At 38.2% G+C, this 17254-nt stretch overlaps 1 protein-coding gene across 3 annotated transcripts in view; it reads left to right on the forward strand.

The window, feature by feature from the left end:
* The first annotated feature begins 2549 nt into the window (after positions 1–2549).
* Positions 2550–17254, forward strand: part of mta1 (metastasis associated 1) — a 40761-nt gene continuing 26056 nt past the window's right edge. For 2 of the 3 annotated variants that reach the window (XM_067479143.1, XM_067479144.1), the window contains exons 1-3: positions 2550–2682; positions 2759–2875; positions 15325–15392. In XM_067479143.1, the coding sequence (XP_067335244.1) occupies positions 2664–2682; positions 2759–2875; positions 15325–15392 (204 nt within the window). In that variant the 5' untranslated portion in view covers positions 2550–2663. The remainder of the gene's footprint in view (positions 2683–2758; positions 2876–15324; positions 15393–17254) is intronic. The other variant, XM_067479145.1, reaches the window with a different exon arrangement.

Raw genomic sequence — 17254 nt, forward strand, 5'->3', positions numbered from 1 at the left:
GATCAAAACAGCAAGCAGCAATATGCAGTTGGAGCAGCATACTGTACATTAGGCGGTACATACAATCTGCAATAATACACAGGGGACTCTTTCATTTCTTCAACACAAAATGAAGTATATGTAAAAATACTGTATAAGTTAGTTGTCACTCTGCAGGTGTTCATTGGGAAACATTCTTAAATTCCATATATTGTAGTTTAAATAACATTAGCAGTTGTACACAGCTATATTAACGCACACTTACACTATCTGTCCCTCGTTCCTACATTGCAGCATAGTTCCAACATTGAAACTGCACACTTGAGCAGGAGTGTGTACTGTAAGCACACACCATTGGCTTATAGCGGTCATGTGACTACAGACTGTAGTCCCCTGTGTTAGGCCACAGTAATTGAGGCTTCCATATGGTATAGATCAGATGTAGCCTTCACCACAGCGCTCTTTTGGCTCACTATGTTTATTTTCAAAAAGCATGAGCCAATCACTGGAAGACTGTGCTATATATTCTTTTTATGTTAGTTATGTTTTGATAATGATATACCGCAAAACAATCTTATAAAAGAGAATAGCTGTTTGCGTTGGATGTAAAACAGGAACAGGGTTTTGTTAGTCTTTGTTACAGCTGAACATTTTCTATGTCAGATAATACCAAAATAAAAATCCTGCCCACTTATGATTTACTCCTTTGCATGTATGTCCATACACTTAACCAAGCAAGCAGTTGTTGTTGCTTGATAGTCCTAAACCTCTTTGTCATCCTGCCAGCATCCAGTGTATCTCATTATATCATACAATCTGCCCTCACTGCACGCTGTACTGTAGACACAATGCAGTCCAGCTACTTGCAGTTAAGTTAAAGCTACAGAATTTAAGAAAAATAATACTGCAGTAAGATTAGAACTTGAATATGTGTGCATTTATTATCCCTCTGTAAATGAAGGTAGTCTAAAAGAAAATAGCATGGCATGTCAGCTTACAAAAATGTTGTACCAACTATATATCTAACAGTTAGGTCAGGTATCCTATGATCCTATGCAGAAACTAAATCTTGGTCAATTATGTAGTTACAGTAATAGCAGTAGGGATAAACCTAAAGGCTTCTTATATCTTATGTTAATTAAATTGAACTAAGCCTGTTCTTCCTCGCAAATAACCCCATGACGCCCTCCTAGGTTGGTTCATGGACCTTACTTGACACCACTGAGCTAATGGATTTAGAACACGGCACTGGCTTTAGGACCAGGACAGGGATGCTTAATTATCTGGTGAAACAACTTACAGGTACATTGTTTTTGTATGTTAATTTTGGGACTTTATTCATTTGCTTTTATTTGTTAATTTTGGGACTTTATTCTACATTCAGTATACATTTTACCAGGGTTTGGTCTCTCAGCCATTATACATACAGTTGACACAGCCCCATACTTTACCAGTTTAGTTCTGAGGTGTACAACTGGGGTTTCAACTTAAAATATCAGAGCAGGTTCATCTGAACCATGGCAGTGCCACTTGATAGGATGAGGAATGTTTTAGCATAGATATTCTGAGCATTACCAAAAAAAATAAAAAATAAAAAAAAATAATAATAACTGGGCTAATTTCTACCTGAAGAAAGTTATGTTTTCTGCAGAGACTTAGGGGAACAAGGAGTCAAGAGGACCGGTCTGTTGTCTGGAAAGACTTCTAATATGTTTTGTGGAAAGTAAATCAAATGATTACAAAAAGTTGCAAATATTGCCTCAAAGAAACAATACAAAACAGGCACAAAATTATCACAATGAGACACAAGATGAGACCAATGAGACCAAACAAGATGATAAATGAGCCGCAAATAAGATTAAAGACACCAAATAACCAGAAAAATTAAAAAAGATCACAAAAAGACACAAAGTTATTATGAGGAGACACAAAGACTACAAAGACAATGAAGCAACCACAGGGAGATTCAAAACAGCCACAGAGAAACTCACAACAAACCAGAAAGAAAACCACAGGGAAGGGCAAAGAAAATGAATTTGGTTGTGTTGCTCCTGTGTTGGAAGACCCTTTGTTTTCCTGTGTTGAGGGTTTCATTGTTTCATGACCTGTCTACTTAAATTTACAATTAATGATGATTCTTCTGTGTAAGAATGAAAAGGAAATCTTTGGAAGAAAACATTACATGCAAAGTTCATCTGCAATGTCCAGATATAGCCCACAGATGACCATGGCTAACAGAAAACAAGCATTAAAAAGTAAATAAAGTGAAACTAATAATTTTAATTATTAAAAATAATAGATAGTATTTCACTTTGTAGCTAGAGGCCTAGTTGTGTAAAGAAAATGCAGTAAACCTGCATGGAGAGATTTCTGAATATGATTCCCAAGTTGCCAAAAGGTCATAGGCAAACAAACGGAAAACGTACAGGGATTTGTCAATAATATTGCATTAAGAGCATCGAGATAAAAGCATATTTTGGAATAAACTGTTATTTAAACTAATATTTATTAGAAATTAGCCATTTAAAAAAAAAAAACTATATTGGTTTGTGGACAAGCCTGTGACGTCACGCGGCATCAAGCGATGGCGCAGTTAGCGACGCTTTAAAAATGCTAATTTAGCGGCTAACGGCAATAAACTGGGCCGAATTTAAGTAGTAAGTGGTTAAGCCACCTGGGCCCATATGCTGCCGCCAAACTTCGGTGAGTGTACTGTCTCTTTAAGGTCTCTCAGCTAGTCTGTTTCGTATTGATCAATCCACCATTTTCCAACACACAGCGGCGGCAGTGCTAACACAGCTCCGGCAGCGAGAGAGAGAAGAGAGCCACCCCTCTACCTGGAGAGGAAGCCAGGGACCGGGGGCAGTCATGGCAGCGAACATGTACCGGGTTGGAGGTAAGGTAGTCAGGGCACAACATTTTAGGACCGTCCCGTATTTCTTTATGGCGGACTCGCCATGATTCGCCGCGGGTCTCTATGTATTTACAGAGCGTGGGTCCGTCTTTTCCTTCCCTTCTTTTATTTCCCTAAAGCTAAAGAGCCTTGTGCTTCACAGATGATGATGATGGTGACTGTGTGAAGAGGAGGATGGTGATGAAGAGTAGTGCTTCGGTTACTGAAGTCCCCCCGGTTTCACTCGTTTCTTTTGTGTTTTTTGTAACTTAGCATGAACCCAAACAACTACTTCGATCTGCAGGATGCATTTAAAGTAACAAGCGTTGCTTTCATATACGTTTAAGGTGCCTAACACGGCGAGCAGATCCTAAAAGTTTTGCGTGTCCTTCAGCTCTCGCCTGGGTTAACGTACAGTTTAATAATCCTGAGCAACATTAAGAATTTCATTGACCTGCAGAAATCCCTAAATACTTGCAAGGAAACGGCAAGGGGTGGATGCTTTTACAGGAAAAAGTGCAGATAAAAGATCTGGGGTAAAAAAAGGAAAAAAAAAAAAAGTTGAGGACTGAGCTGAGTTGGGGAAATTGGAAATAAAAAATCTCCAAGCATGCTAAAAAAAAAAAAAAAACAGTTTTAACCTAGGATTATTTTCCTTTTTTTTTTTTTTTTGTTCAGGCAGCTTTAGTTAATACCTAATTAAGATTCCTGTTTCTCCTCCCACTAATTTTGGCTTATGTTGCTGTGATCCACATCCTGTAGATGCTGTGTAAAAACAGGCAGATCTAAGTTCTTGTACCTACGTTTTGTTTTTGTTTTTTGGGGGGATCTTTTTTTTCTTGGTTCACTGGACATGAGAGTGCAAAACGACCTATTTAAATGCTCTACCTGAACAAAATTACTTGTATTGCAAAATTTTGACAGTTTTAGATTTCAACATAATGTTTGACAATTATGTGTCTCACACTACACGAGGCTTTGCTCTGGCAGCTGTACCGTACCCGAGATTGCAGGTGTAACTATTCTAAGGACAGTTTCCTCATCCTTTGTTAGCAGCTCAGTCTGCTTTTCCATCAGCAGGATTTTTCTCACTCGTGTTTTTTGGACGTGATTGTTGTTCCCTTTTCTACCTTTTTAATTAAGTAACCTTATTGTGTATTTTTGTTAAGCTGTGCACATGCCTGCATGTGTCTGCACGTCCTGCAAGATCTCCTGTGTGTCTATAAAATTTTACATGCAAAGATGGACATTGTCTCTTGGTATAGGTGTGCTGTAACACTTCCTGGCTTGATAATTCATTAAAAATGGCCTATAGTGAACATCCCAGCACTTCTTTGCAGTTAAATGAAACAAGGCTTACACTGAGTGGGAACAGGATTATATTCAAAACGGGGCAGAAAGTTAACACTTCACCAGCCAAATATTGCTGAATTTGGAGTTCTCTGTCAGCATCTCACATTGAGATACTGCTAAACGTGCATTTCTTGTTTGTAGCAAAACTTGTAATGCTTGTAATACAGCAAAAATTAGTATAGTATTAGCATAGTATTTCCGTGCCTTGGAGCGTGGAGAGGTGTGTTTTTGCCCCCATCGTTTAGAGCTAAAATAAAATTTATTAATAAAAAAAACTATAAACTATTCACAATAACTTTGGGGATGATTGCAGATGTGCAGAACCCCTAAACACTTAATTTTAAAAGGACTAATCGTCTAATAACCTAAACTAATCTAAAACTACAAACCATAAAAGTCATAATAATGAATAAACCTACTATTGTATAGTTAGTCCCCATAAAAAGTTTGATTCATTAGAAAAACAAAAAGCAGGTACAGCTGAAGCCAAAATAAGATTTATAATTAGCTGAAGTGTTTCCGGAGTCCAGTTTGGGACACAGAGAAAAGCACAATCTTTTGGAAGAATGCTACTACTTTGCAAGAAAATTGTGGATCATCTTGGGATCGCAGCTCCCAAGGCCGGTCAACTATTGCCTGGGATAATGTAGGCCTCTGAAGACCTTGATGTCTTTGTTTTTACTGTTCAGGCCACAAGCCACTCTTCCGGCACCTACAGCCCTTCTTCCTCCTGCTTTTCCTCATACACAGGAAAGTGTTGGTGACTAAGTATAGGCTACACTAAGTCTTAACATCTGAATGGAGGAAAGGGGAGAGAAGAGATCCCACTGTAGTCACAGAAGTTCCAAAATCTGAATGTTCAAACAAGAGAGTCCTGGACTTGATGCTGATTTATTGCCCAGACACTGACTTTCTCAGGAGACTGAGAACCTTGATTTGAATCCCCGAAAGGATAAGTTCACAGTTATTACACTTCAGAAGGAAGTGATAGAAGGTCAAAAATACAGGCCTTTTACTTTGCAAAAGTTAATTTTAAATAAATCTATTAAGTAAGACAAGTCTCAGTGGAGATTTAGACACTAGCCCTTCATTAATGTATCCAACAGAGTAAAGTAACCAGGGTGGAAATTATTTTATCTTTTGTCAGTAATCGTGGGGTATCCAGTAGGGGTTATTTGTGCATGAGATGCAGCCCCACTTATGGCTAGTGGAGCATCAAAAAGATCTAGGCAGCAGCTTTATATGACAACAATAATAGAAGAAGCTTTGGAGGCAAAACCTACTGTACTTGTTGACAACTACTTGCATCTACATACCTGCAATTAATGTCATGGTTACAGTCATGGAGACCTGTAAGTGCTGCCATGGCTTTTGTTTATGTTGGGGAAAAGTGGATGTACACAAGGAAGAAATTTAGTTGTTGGTCAGGCATGATTAGGCCTGAGTCTGGCCTTTTGTAGGTAGTAGCTCTTTTAAGTCCTCACATTGGTAAACAGCAAGCAAAACTGGGACTTGCCTACGTTCTTGCCTACATTATGGAAAAAGTTAATCTTTGTAATCTAGGGTGGGTACGATTCATACATGGCAATTACCTAAAGTGACTGAATGATGGCTCCCCCTCATACACGAGTCTTATAGCCTAATTTCATGTATGAACCCTGATTCTGAAGATACAGGAAAGTGTGGGAATTTGAATGTAAGCGAGCTAGGATAAGAGCTAAACTAACCCAGCTTGGACCAGAGATGGTGAGGAGGTAAATGTAAAGATTTATAAAATACATCAAGTATCATTAAATTTTCATTAACAGTACTATGAATAAGCTCATTTATAGTGATCAACCCAATATATTGTGACTATTTAGAGCAACCCAGCAGTTCTACGTGTAATCAGATGTTCAGCATCCTCATATAGCCAGAATAATATGTTCAGTTGAGAGATAACATGAGAACATAGAGCTAAAGGCCTTAGTTTAACAAATCTGTTGGGCATCTTTGCAACTTCCAAACGTTTCTGTATAGAATGTCTTCTTGGTGATTCTATACTGATCTGTAGCAGAGGGACAAAGAGGAGACCTTGTACTCTAAAACTCTAACTTTCATGCCTGCCTTTTTTTGTCTAAAAGTAGCTTTAGATGGACTTATAACATTTTGTCCTCCGAACAAAGATTCTGGACTTTGTTTCTCTCCACTTAGATTGATCACACACTAAGAAAAGATCTCTCAATGGCCAGTGTGAAAAGAAAGATTACAGCAGCCAAAACCTGCTTCAACCTTCAAATGCACATGACTCTTAGACTGACTTGGAAATGTCCTTTAAATAAATACTTGTACTTGGGGCTGCTGGCGTGTGAAAATCCTCGTACAGAATGTGCTAAATGAGTTGCAGTGTTTACTAACTTAAAAAGTGACAAACTTTGGTGTCAGTGTCCACATTTCTTTTGGCTGGTGACTGGTGAGGATTTTCTCTATGCTGCCAGTTATGATTCAGAATCCACTTAAAGGTGTTGCAGTGTTTACTAATCTACAAACTGACTAACTTACAAACTTTGACAGTGCCCACACATTGGCTGGTGACTGGTGTTAATTTCCCATACTGGCAGTTACATCTCTCGCAGGTCTGGTGGGTGTACTGTTGAGTGAAGATTGGAGGCTTCTTTCGGACAGTCAGTTGAACAAATAAGTTACAGTCACGAGACTCATTCAACAAAGCACCGCCGTTATCACATTTAGGATTCATCCATCAAAAACAGGATTTGCAACAGAAGATCTGTCTTGTGGCAGCTTTGTTGGACTATTTGGAATTCTAGAGCCGGTTGTCTAAACTGCATAAATATATTGCGTACTTAGGAGAGGATTTTTGTATAAAACCTACACGTTTGCTGATTAATCGCATTTGAGTAGGAACAAGCTGCAGTAATTGCTGTAGCACAAGTGTGACACATTGGAATTCAGTTGCTACTTTTTTGTAAGATTGTCAGAAGAGAGGTTGAAAGAATTAAGTGAAAGTTTCAGTTTTATTGTCAGAAAGTAGGTGTTCTTCACTTAGAAATCACTGGAGGATCTGGTTTTCCTGATGCATTGGTAATTATTTAGGTTTAACTCTCCACTCGTGTGTGTCCAGGATAATCATGTCTGTTAAAGTAACGACTGATAATTAGAATCTAATAATGAGATGAGCTTAATTCAGAGTATTAAACTACTTGGCATTACCATGGAAACCTTCAGCGATACTATCATGGTCTGAACCATAGTGTCTTCTACAGTTGAGGCTCTCGTTTGTGTTTGTGAGAGTGTGAGTAAGTGTTGGATGGGGTGTGGGCTGTGGAGGAGGTATGTGCGCATGGAGAAGCGTGGGCGGTTCACGTTGTCTATTTCCTGCCTCTCTGTCTTCCTTCATAGTTGAAGCCCAGCCCATTTTATTGGTGTCATATGTAGTATAGTTTTGGTTAGATACCAGCTTTATACTTACTACACCCCATATGGAGCTTCAGTAGGTTTTGAGTTCCAAATTAATTGTCTATGTATTGAAAATTGTGAAGCCCAGAAAATTAGATTCAAATTTGAGTGTTTGTTGCCATGGCAGCACGTGCAGATGCAGCGGCCTCTTGTAAATATTCAGTGCTTTTATCATTTCACATGTCTTTAAACTGTAGAAGAAAAACAGCCCCTTTTTATGCAGAAAAAACCCAGTTGTGCCCTTCCTGATCTTCTGGTGATTGGTGTGAAGTGTGATGGACTACCCATTGTGAGATGAAGATCTGCCATGTCTTTGTTTTCATTGAAATGTGGCTGCACAGCAACAGCGAGGACACGGCCACTAATCTTGACGAGCTAAGTCTCTTCTGAACTCACATTGCTGTCTGCTGGGGCTCATGGTGGTGGACCATGTGTTCGTATCAACAAAGAATGGTGCGTGGTTGTTGCAGTGATTAAAGAGTTTGTTTTAGATGGTTATAAAAAACGCGCCCGCCATACTAGCAAGGGAGTTCACAGCTGCTGTTATTGTAGCGGTCTACCTATGAGAGCTGGACTGTGGCATTGATGATTAACAAACACCCCTACAGAGTTTTTGTCATAACTGGCTTTTTGAGTCTTGCAAATTTAAAGGCAGTTTTGCAGTAATTTCCACCAGTACTTTACCTTTGCTTCAAGGGAAAAAAATACACTGGACCATGTTAATATCAAAGTTGTTTTTGCTAATGAAAGAATGTTTGCTATTACCCTTTAGCATGTGTAGTATTTGTTGATCTGCTTTATTTTGAACAAGGTTCATGAGGAGAAGCATTTTATTTATCAGTATGTGTCAAACGTATGATTGGAAATTACAATAAACTTCAACCTTAATATTGTTACTGAAAAGTTTTTGATTTGAATAAAATGCAGATGTACAGTAACACATGATATTAGATTCATTTGAGACAGGTAATTTGTTAATTTTTTGTTTTTAAATGTGGTTATATCACTGAAATTCACATTTTTCTACTGTTAACAAAACACATTACCTTGTTCATGATATACTATAAAAAAATGTCAAACCACGCACATTCAGTGTACCTTGATCTATACTGGTCTCCAGCAGTCCCATTAGGCTTTGCTGCTGTCATGCTGCATATTGCATGGCTGCAAGAACTGGGAACCTGCTTAACTGAAACGACAGCACCAGAAATTGGTAATTCTCTATCAGGTGGACAGGTCGCCAGTCTATCGCAGGGCCACAAAGAGACTCACACAGAAAGACAAACGTTCGCACTCGCATTCAGACCTATGGTTAATTTTTAGATTCACCAATTAACCTAACATGTTTTTGGACTGTGAGGAAACCGGAGTACCCGGAAGAAACCCACGCAAGCACGGGGAGAACATGTAAACTCCAGAAAGCCCAGGCCTCGCAGCCTGCCACCTTCTAGCTGTGAGGTGGCAGTGCTAGGCACTCCACCACCATGGAGCCCCTTTCTCCAGTAGTCCTAAAATCTAAATAGACCCAAATTGTCACATAGGCAGATGTTTTGCCTGAAAAGTTAAGTGATTATCAAAATATTAAACTAATTCATTGAATGGCAGCTGTACATCATGGTGACTCTTAATGTTTTTTTATATATATATATATATATATATATATATATATATATATATATATATATATATATATATATATATATATATATATATATATATATATATATATATATATATATATATATATATATATATATATATATATATATATATATATATATATATATCATTAAACATTAATATATATATATATATATATATATATATATATATATATATATAAAACATTAAACATTAAAATATATATATATATATATATTTTTTTTTTTTAATGGTTGCTGAGATTTTCAGTGACATCTTCTTGACGTTGTGCCATATTGTATCATTAGTAATTCTTACCCATCATAAAACATTATAGTGATATTGACTGTAGTTGTGATCACTGCATACATCAGAATCAGAAAACCGTTTATTGGGAGGCACAGTTAAAAACACTTATGAGTACTAGTAATTTGCCTTGGTGTCCGATACAAACATTATCTAAAATATAAAGTTAAAATGCAAAGGTGTTTCACACAACGAATATGAGGTATGTACACAGAGATGGAATAAAATACAATAATAATAATAATAATAATAATAATAAAGTAAGAAGCCTTGTACAGAACATGAGTGTGCAATGGGAGGTAGTACAACTTGGAAAAAGTGAGAGTGACTGACTGTCCATGAGATGGGGAGGGTTTCTTGGTGGGATCTGTTCGCTGTGGAGCAGGCTGACCACAGTGGGGAAGAAACTGTTCTTGTGGCCTGAGGTCCTGGTCTTTATGGACCGGAGCCTCTTGCCAGAGGGGAGGGGGTGAAACCGTTTGTGTGCGGGATCTCTTGGAGAGATGGCAGGCTGCAGCCAGTAACCTTTTCAGCAGAGTAAATGACGTACTGCAGCTTGGCTTTGTCCCTGGTCGTGGCTGCAGTGAACCAGAATGTTATGGAGGATGTGAATGGATTTGATGATGGCAATGTAGAAGTTCACCAACATCTTCACAGGGAGGTGAAACGTCTTCAGCTGCTGCAAGAAGTACAGCCTCTGCTGAGCCTTCTTGATGAGGGAGCTGATGTTCTGCTCCCACTTGAGCTCTTGGGTGATTGTGGTGCCTAGGAAGCGGAAGGACTCAACAGACGTCACTGGAGTGTAGCAGAGGATGACATTAGGGAGGGGCCTGGGTCCTTCCTGAAATCATCTCCACTGTCTTGGGAGCATTAAGCTCCAGGTTGTTCATGCTGCACCCTTACACCAGAGTCTCTATCTCATTCCTGTAGGCTGACTCGTCTCCATCAGAGACAATGCCGATGAGGGTGGTATCATCTGAGGAACTTCAGGAGTTTGACGGACTGGTGACCAGATGTGCAGCTGTTGGTATACACAGAGAATAACAGAGGAGATCCAGAACTTCCTTTAACACATAGCTTACCAACAAATCAGATTTGAATCTGACAGTTGACCTGCAGGTTATGTCAGAAATCTGTAGCAACAAGGGGTACAAATATTTTGAATTTGTCCCACAAACAGTACCAACAGTACCAATGGTTTGTCATCATCTTTTTAAATAAAGATTAGATAAATGGAGATAATGATAGAAAAATTATTGTGACAATGTTTTCCCTATTGCCCAGCACTAAATGTTAATACACTTTTTACTGTCCTACAATTCAGCTCTGTTCTCCCCCTAACTCATTAGGTGTAATTGTTTATCTCCAGTCTCTTTTGTGTCTCAGATTCCATCAGTTATATCTCATATGATCCCTCTCATCACTGCGTCTCCATGACTTTGTCTTTCTCTAGCTTGGTTTCAATCAGCCCAGCAGACTCTCTCTTTTGGGGCTCAGTAACATCCCTGGATTGGCTCGCACAAAATTTGACTGCACTGTGACGTCATAGGTGCTGGTGCCTGCTGATTGGCTGCTGCTGGGAGCGGAGCATTGAGGGAACTGGGGGGGCTGTGTGCGGGTTGAGGCGGCAGGAGGGCTGATGGGAAAAGAACAACTGAGTGACGCTGCTCAGTGCCTACAGGCCCCATCCCTCTCTCCCTCTTTCTGTTGCTCTCATTTTGAGTTCCTCTCCACCAGGCTCCTCACATGGTGGAAACTCCAACACTTAAACATCCAACTTTTGGCTGTCACTTAACTGTTTGCTTCCTGTTTTATTTTGGGACTTGGGTTAGCCTTTAAGTTTTTCCATTGCTGATAATTTAATTTCTCGAGCCAAGAAAAATGAAGAGACCTCTGCCCAATATCTTACCTTCATAGTGTTTAATAATATCTTATGCCATCGCTGACCAAACATAAGTTTCTTAATGTTTGGAGGTCATTCACATCCCAAACTTACACCAAAACTGAATGTTCGTTCTGTGTTTCTGCTTGAGTTCGAAATGGTCATGACACATTTTGGCTTTAAATTAATAATTTTTTTCTCATGAGACCGGCCTCAACAACTATTTGATCAGGTTCTTTTTTTTTTTTTAAATACTACTAAATATTGACAGTTTTATTTACCTTTATATCTCCAGGGAATCCTTTCCTCTTTGAGCAAAAATGCATAAACATCCAAATGTCCCAGTTTCACTACATACAGTATGGTCCCATTTATGGTCCCCAACTTTTTAAATATTCGATCAAATACTGTAAATTATTTACAAACCAAAATCATGCTGGTTCTAGCTCCTCAAATGCAAGGACTTAGGCTGCTTTCTCATTTTTGTATCAGTTTGAATTGAATTTGTTGGTGTTTTGGACAGTTTGTCAGTCAAAAAAACTTCAAGAACTTAAAGAAACTTTTTTTCGTACTACTTGCAATTTTTACTTGTAGTTTAGTTTTGTGCTATTTCTTAACATGCCTGGAAACTAAACGATTAGAAAATATTTTTGCTGATTCATTTCTAAGAATTTTAATAGTTTCTTGCAACACCCATCAGGACAGTGTCTTTCACTGTTGGCCTGGACGAATATAGTTGGGGCTGCAACAAATATTGTCGCTTTAATTGCATCAATCATTTGATTTAAATAAACACTTGAAAACGATTATAATCTTTATCATTTTGTGACATTTTTAATCCCAAAGCGATGCCTTGAGCATCAAAGCATTTATAACGTTGCAAGATGGCACAGTTGCTGGAATCATCAAATATTTGGCCTTTTTCCTCTTAAAACCTGACCGAAGTGCTTGTTGTCAGAATTGCTGCAAATTTCTTGCATCATTGGGCAACTAAACATGTGTCGGCTTTAAGATAAAAATCAAAGAGAAACCTGCAGGTTATTATTTTCTCGTCGTCAGCTGATAATTTGATAAGTTCTAATAAAGTTAGTTGACAACTTGAGCCTACTCAAAGGGGTAGAGTCTCTCTCCACTTACAACTAGTCTGAAGCTAGTTTCCCTAACCTCTGACCTCCAAACTCCTGCCTTCCCTGGGTGTTAGACAAGAACCAAGTCAGATATCTTGTTTTTATCTTCAGTCTTAGCACCGCTCAATTTCAAGTTGGCCTATTTGATATTCAGCAGCAGGACCAAGATGCCACGGTGGCAGCGGAGTCTAGTAACAAGCTGTTACGGGGTGGAGAGTAGACAGGCATGATATGACAATCTCTTCCCGTCTCGTAGGGATGTTGAGAAGTGAATGTGTGTCTGCAGTTGCCAGAAGAAGCTGTCATAGAAATTATACTCCACGTGTTTTCTGAGCTGCTGCTGCTGCTGCTTGCTTAACCCATAAGAAGTGACAAGTCCTTAAATCTTCAGATAAATAATCCATTCACTGGATCAGTGTATACCCCATATTTAGGAATAATTTCATTCAGTTATTTTTTACTTTATTTACATACTTAATGTTACTGTTAGCTAGTAGAATGGACATTGCAATGCACATTTGTTTTATGCCATCAATTTGTACAGTTGAGAACAATGTTGTTACTTAAGGCCTACAAATATTTATTTTTATTTTTGATCATCAAAGAATGTTGTTATTAAATTTCCTTCAATCTAATATTTAAAAGATCTGTAAAAGTCTCATTAAACTTGGTGAACACTGATTCAACATATTTTACAATGACATTTGGACAGCTGTAGAGAGTGGGGGGTAAAATGTTATGTTCAGCTGCGTGTGTGGGTGGACAAAAGAATAACCAAAAGATTTTCCAGAGGAGTAAAAGGTGTGCTCCCTATTCATAAGCGAACCTTCTGACTGCTTCGCATTTTGATCTGCTGAAGAAGAGGTGGGTATTGGTATATCTGCCTACAGGAAATGGAAACAGCAGAACAACATTTCTCTGAGCTCAGGAACATGTCTTCAAAATGGATTGTTTTGTGTTGTTGTTTTTTTTTTTTTTCCAACATATGTAAGTCTAAAACTGTTACAGGGAGTCAAAGACATGTCAAATAAATCATGTTGGATTACTGTTTATAGTCACAGTTGATTAAATTGCCTGTAATTTTTTTAAATCCATTTATCCAAGCATGACTTAATGGAGGCCAAGCCGATGGTGTCCATTAATTTTAACTTTTTAATCATTGCAGAAACAAGCAAATCAACTCCAGTTATTGATCAATTACTAGTAAGGTTGCACATTGCGTTTATGGCAGTTGTTTTTTATTGCAATCACTTATTAAAGCTTATTGCTTTAGCTCATGTGAACTGTTAGATCAGTTAAGTTAGTTAAAACTAAACATTTGGACTTTTGAGAATAGATTTAATTACTAAGCACAAATTTTCTGGGTCTGTTATCTCAATGTGATAATCTTATGAATTGTTGCACAAAGCAAAATGTTTGAAGACGTCCTACTGGACTCCAGGAAATCGGTCGACTCTTCTAACGGCTCGATAACCAGTGGTTTTTAGTTGCAGCCTTACTTAATTGTTTTGAAACTTGTACTTATTCAAGCCTCAAAGATTTTTAAGGATTTTTCTGTTTTATATTATAATAAATGTAAAGTTTGTATGACAAGCAATGTATTTAACACTAGTATTATTATTATCATTATTATTATTTTATTTTTTTAAGCTTTATCCTATTGTGCTGTTTGGTTTAGCACTATAATCTTATCCTGGTATGCTTCAGTGTCTATGTTCTGGAGCTTTCTGTACCAAAAAGCAAAGGAAGCAGATACCAAAGCGGCCCAAAAGACTAACTTATCTGTGTTCAACTATGTAGGTGGATATTTTTTCCACTTTAAATCTGGCAGAAATAGTAATGCACGATATGTTTGGATGTCAGGGAGATGGGTGTCCTGACATGATGGGTGCAAGCCTAAACTAGCTGGTATTGGATGCAAGAGGAGCAAGAAATAAAAGCAGGAGTTGGTGGGTGTTGCATTTATTGTGATGGAATTTTAGATGATCTGTGGCCTAAATGGTCAAGAAGATGAGGGCTTTGGGGAGGGGAGGGGTATGCGGGTTGGGATGGGGAAGGTTCACGCTGAAGGGAGGATAGCTCCAGCTCCAGCTCCAGGCAGCCTACCAAGTGTAGTGTATAATCTGACAACACTCAGCCAAGACACATGCAGGGCTAAGACCAGGCACCCTACCAAGACTGGGGCCTGTGGGGACGTCCTGGTGAGAGCTAAGCCTCCAATGGGCCTGGAGCGATGCCAGGAACCACAAACACACATTTGAATGCATAGTAAAGTCACACATGCATGGTAAAGCTTGTGCAGTCCCTCATACACACTCGCTGTGTATGGGTGGGGGCAGAGACATGAGACAAAGAAAAAGCATGCGGGCTGAGGAAGTGCAAGGCTGCAGTCTGAATGGAAGAGCCAGATATGTTTTGTGTGCATGTGGGTGTGTGTCAAACCTCCCAACAACTGAATCTATTATGTATGAAATTAGCGTCATTGAGTTTAGCCAACATTTTGTGGACATCTGTGTTGCACTTTTCCTTTTGACTAATTGAGCTGTCATAGTGTGGCCCAACTGGAAATCACCCTGAATGTTTGGATGGCCTTGCAATGCTGACTGACATGTCTTTTTTTTCCCTCCCCCTCTTTCTTTCCATTCTTCATACCCCCCCCTTTTCTCCTTCTCTCTATCCCTCTGCAGATTATGTTTATTTTGAGAACTCGTCCAGTAACCCACTGCTGATCAGGAGGATAGAGGAGTTGAACAAGGTGAGCGTGTGTGCGTGTGTGTGTGTGTGTGTGTGTGTGTGTGTGTCCATTCATGTCCGAGATTGAACTTTGTGCTTAAATGCAGCACACATCTGACCACCGTACATCATACTGCATGTCTGTGTTAAACCCACCCTTGTTCAGTCTATAATTTGTGTGATTAGTCTAATTCGTGACCATATAACTCTTAAGTGTGTTCTTGATTGCATGTATAAAGCAAAATTCCAAATTTAGCTTGTAGTGTAGAATAGCTGACTCCTTTCTGTTTCGGTTTTCTCAGCCTTGTTGTTTTGGCTTTTATAACAAATGGAGGCTGTTATACATAATCAACACCCTGGGTGTTGATTGAAAAAAATCTCCTTGTATTGATATGAATGAAAACTCAAATTTTACCTATAATGCTCATAATCAGTACATTTATTACTTTAGTGTTGTAATATAAAGAGATGATTGATTGGAAATTGATTGGTTTCTCTGATGTATAGATTTAAACTAAACCACTTTAGGTTCTGGACTGCTGGTTGGGCAAACTGAGATATTTGAGGAAATCAGTGGGTACACAAAACAGACATTTTTGCTGATTAAATGAAAGACAAAAAAATAACAAAATGCCAGACTTTAAATAAAAGTAAATGTTATGGGCTGAGTTTAGAAACGGTACCTGTACGTTTGTCTCTTTGCCTCCTTTGAGACTGAAATGGGGGACTGAGAGCAGTCTGAAAGAAAATCTTGAGCTTAAATAACTTGTATTTAATGGTCATCAGTAAATAAACATTACACTGTTGTCCAGGTCCAACTTATACTTATAACTTACTTACTGATTTGTTTTTTTAAAAGTTTGGTATTTGAATGAAACATAAATAACATTTCTGTAATAGCTTCTTTAAGAATATTTTCCTATTTGAAGTGACCTTGGTCATGTTTTATTTGTTTTTTAAACCATTTTCTTACAATCTATAGTGCAAACCTATGAGAAAGAAAATAATTAGCAGAAAGTGATTTTATTTGCACTTCTAGTGTTGTAGTAGATTTAAGTTGAGGTTAAAATTTGACTCTTCATCTAAATTCAGCTAAAATACAAATTTCTTCAAATTGTTTTTATCTTATCTATGTATCTTGTAATTATCAGAAGTTAAAACACAGATGTAGTATTTTGTCACTAGTATGATGAAGGTGAGGTGTCTGGTGAATCCCAGCCAATCTCACACATTGTTCAGGCAAAGGAGAAGAAAAGAGATGTGTCTCTGCAGACTAGTTACAGGTGCCCACGGTCTGTCCTCTGTCCCAGGCCTGCACTGGATAATATGGAGTCTGTTTAATGGGATTGACACAGAGCTCACAGTGAGCCTTCTTTTCTGCCTGTCACCATCAGTCTCTCTACTCCTCAGGGATTGTAGGGTTTCTGTTCCCTAAAGTTTGAGATGCACATCTAGATCATATAGAGCAGCCAGCTGCTCAAAGCAGTAGAAAAAACTGAGGATTGTCTAAACCTGAAAGCCAGCAGTCCTTAAAGCAGTGTACAGATCAGTGTATTTTGCTCAGCAGGAAACTGTGCAGTCTCATATCATCCTTATTTATGTTTTGCTCGCATGAAAAGAATAACTAAAAGGTGTGATACTAACTTAAATAAGTTCTTCAAAACATCACCTTAAGAGGCCTACAAAGGCAATAAAATTTAATTTATATCCGTATTTTCCCTTGCCTGCCACAGACAACAATGTTGTAATGTTAGTAAAATATCTTAAAAAGATATTTTAAAAGATATTTTAAAAGAAGTTTTTTTAATTATCTTTTCATGTTTCGCTTGTATATCAAGTAATGTTTGATTTTCTATTGTTATGTAAATATTCATTATGTAAAAT

The sequence above is a fragment of the Channa argus genome, chromosome 16 (genome assembly GCF_033026475.1).
Source record: "Channa argus isolate prfri chromosome 16, Channa argus male v1.0, whole genome shotgun sequence".
Lineage (NCBI taxonomy): Eukaryota > Metazoa > Chordata > Actinopteri > Anabantiformes > Channidae > Channa > Channa argus.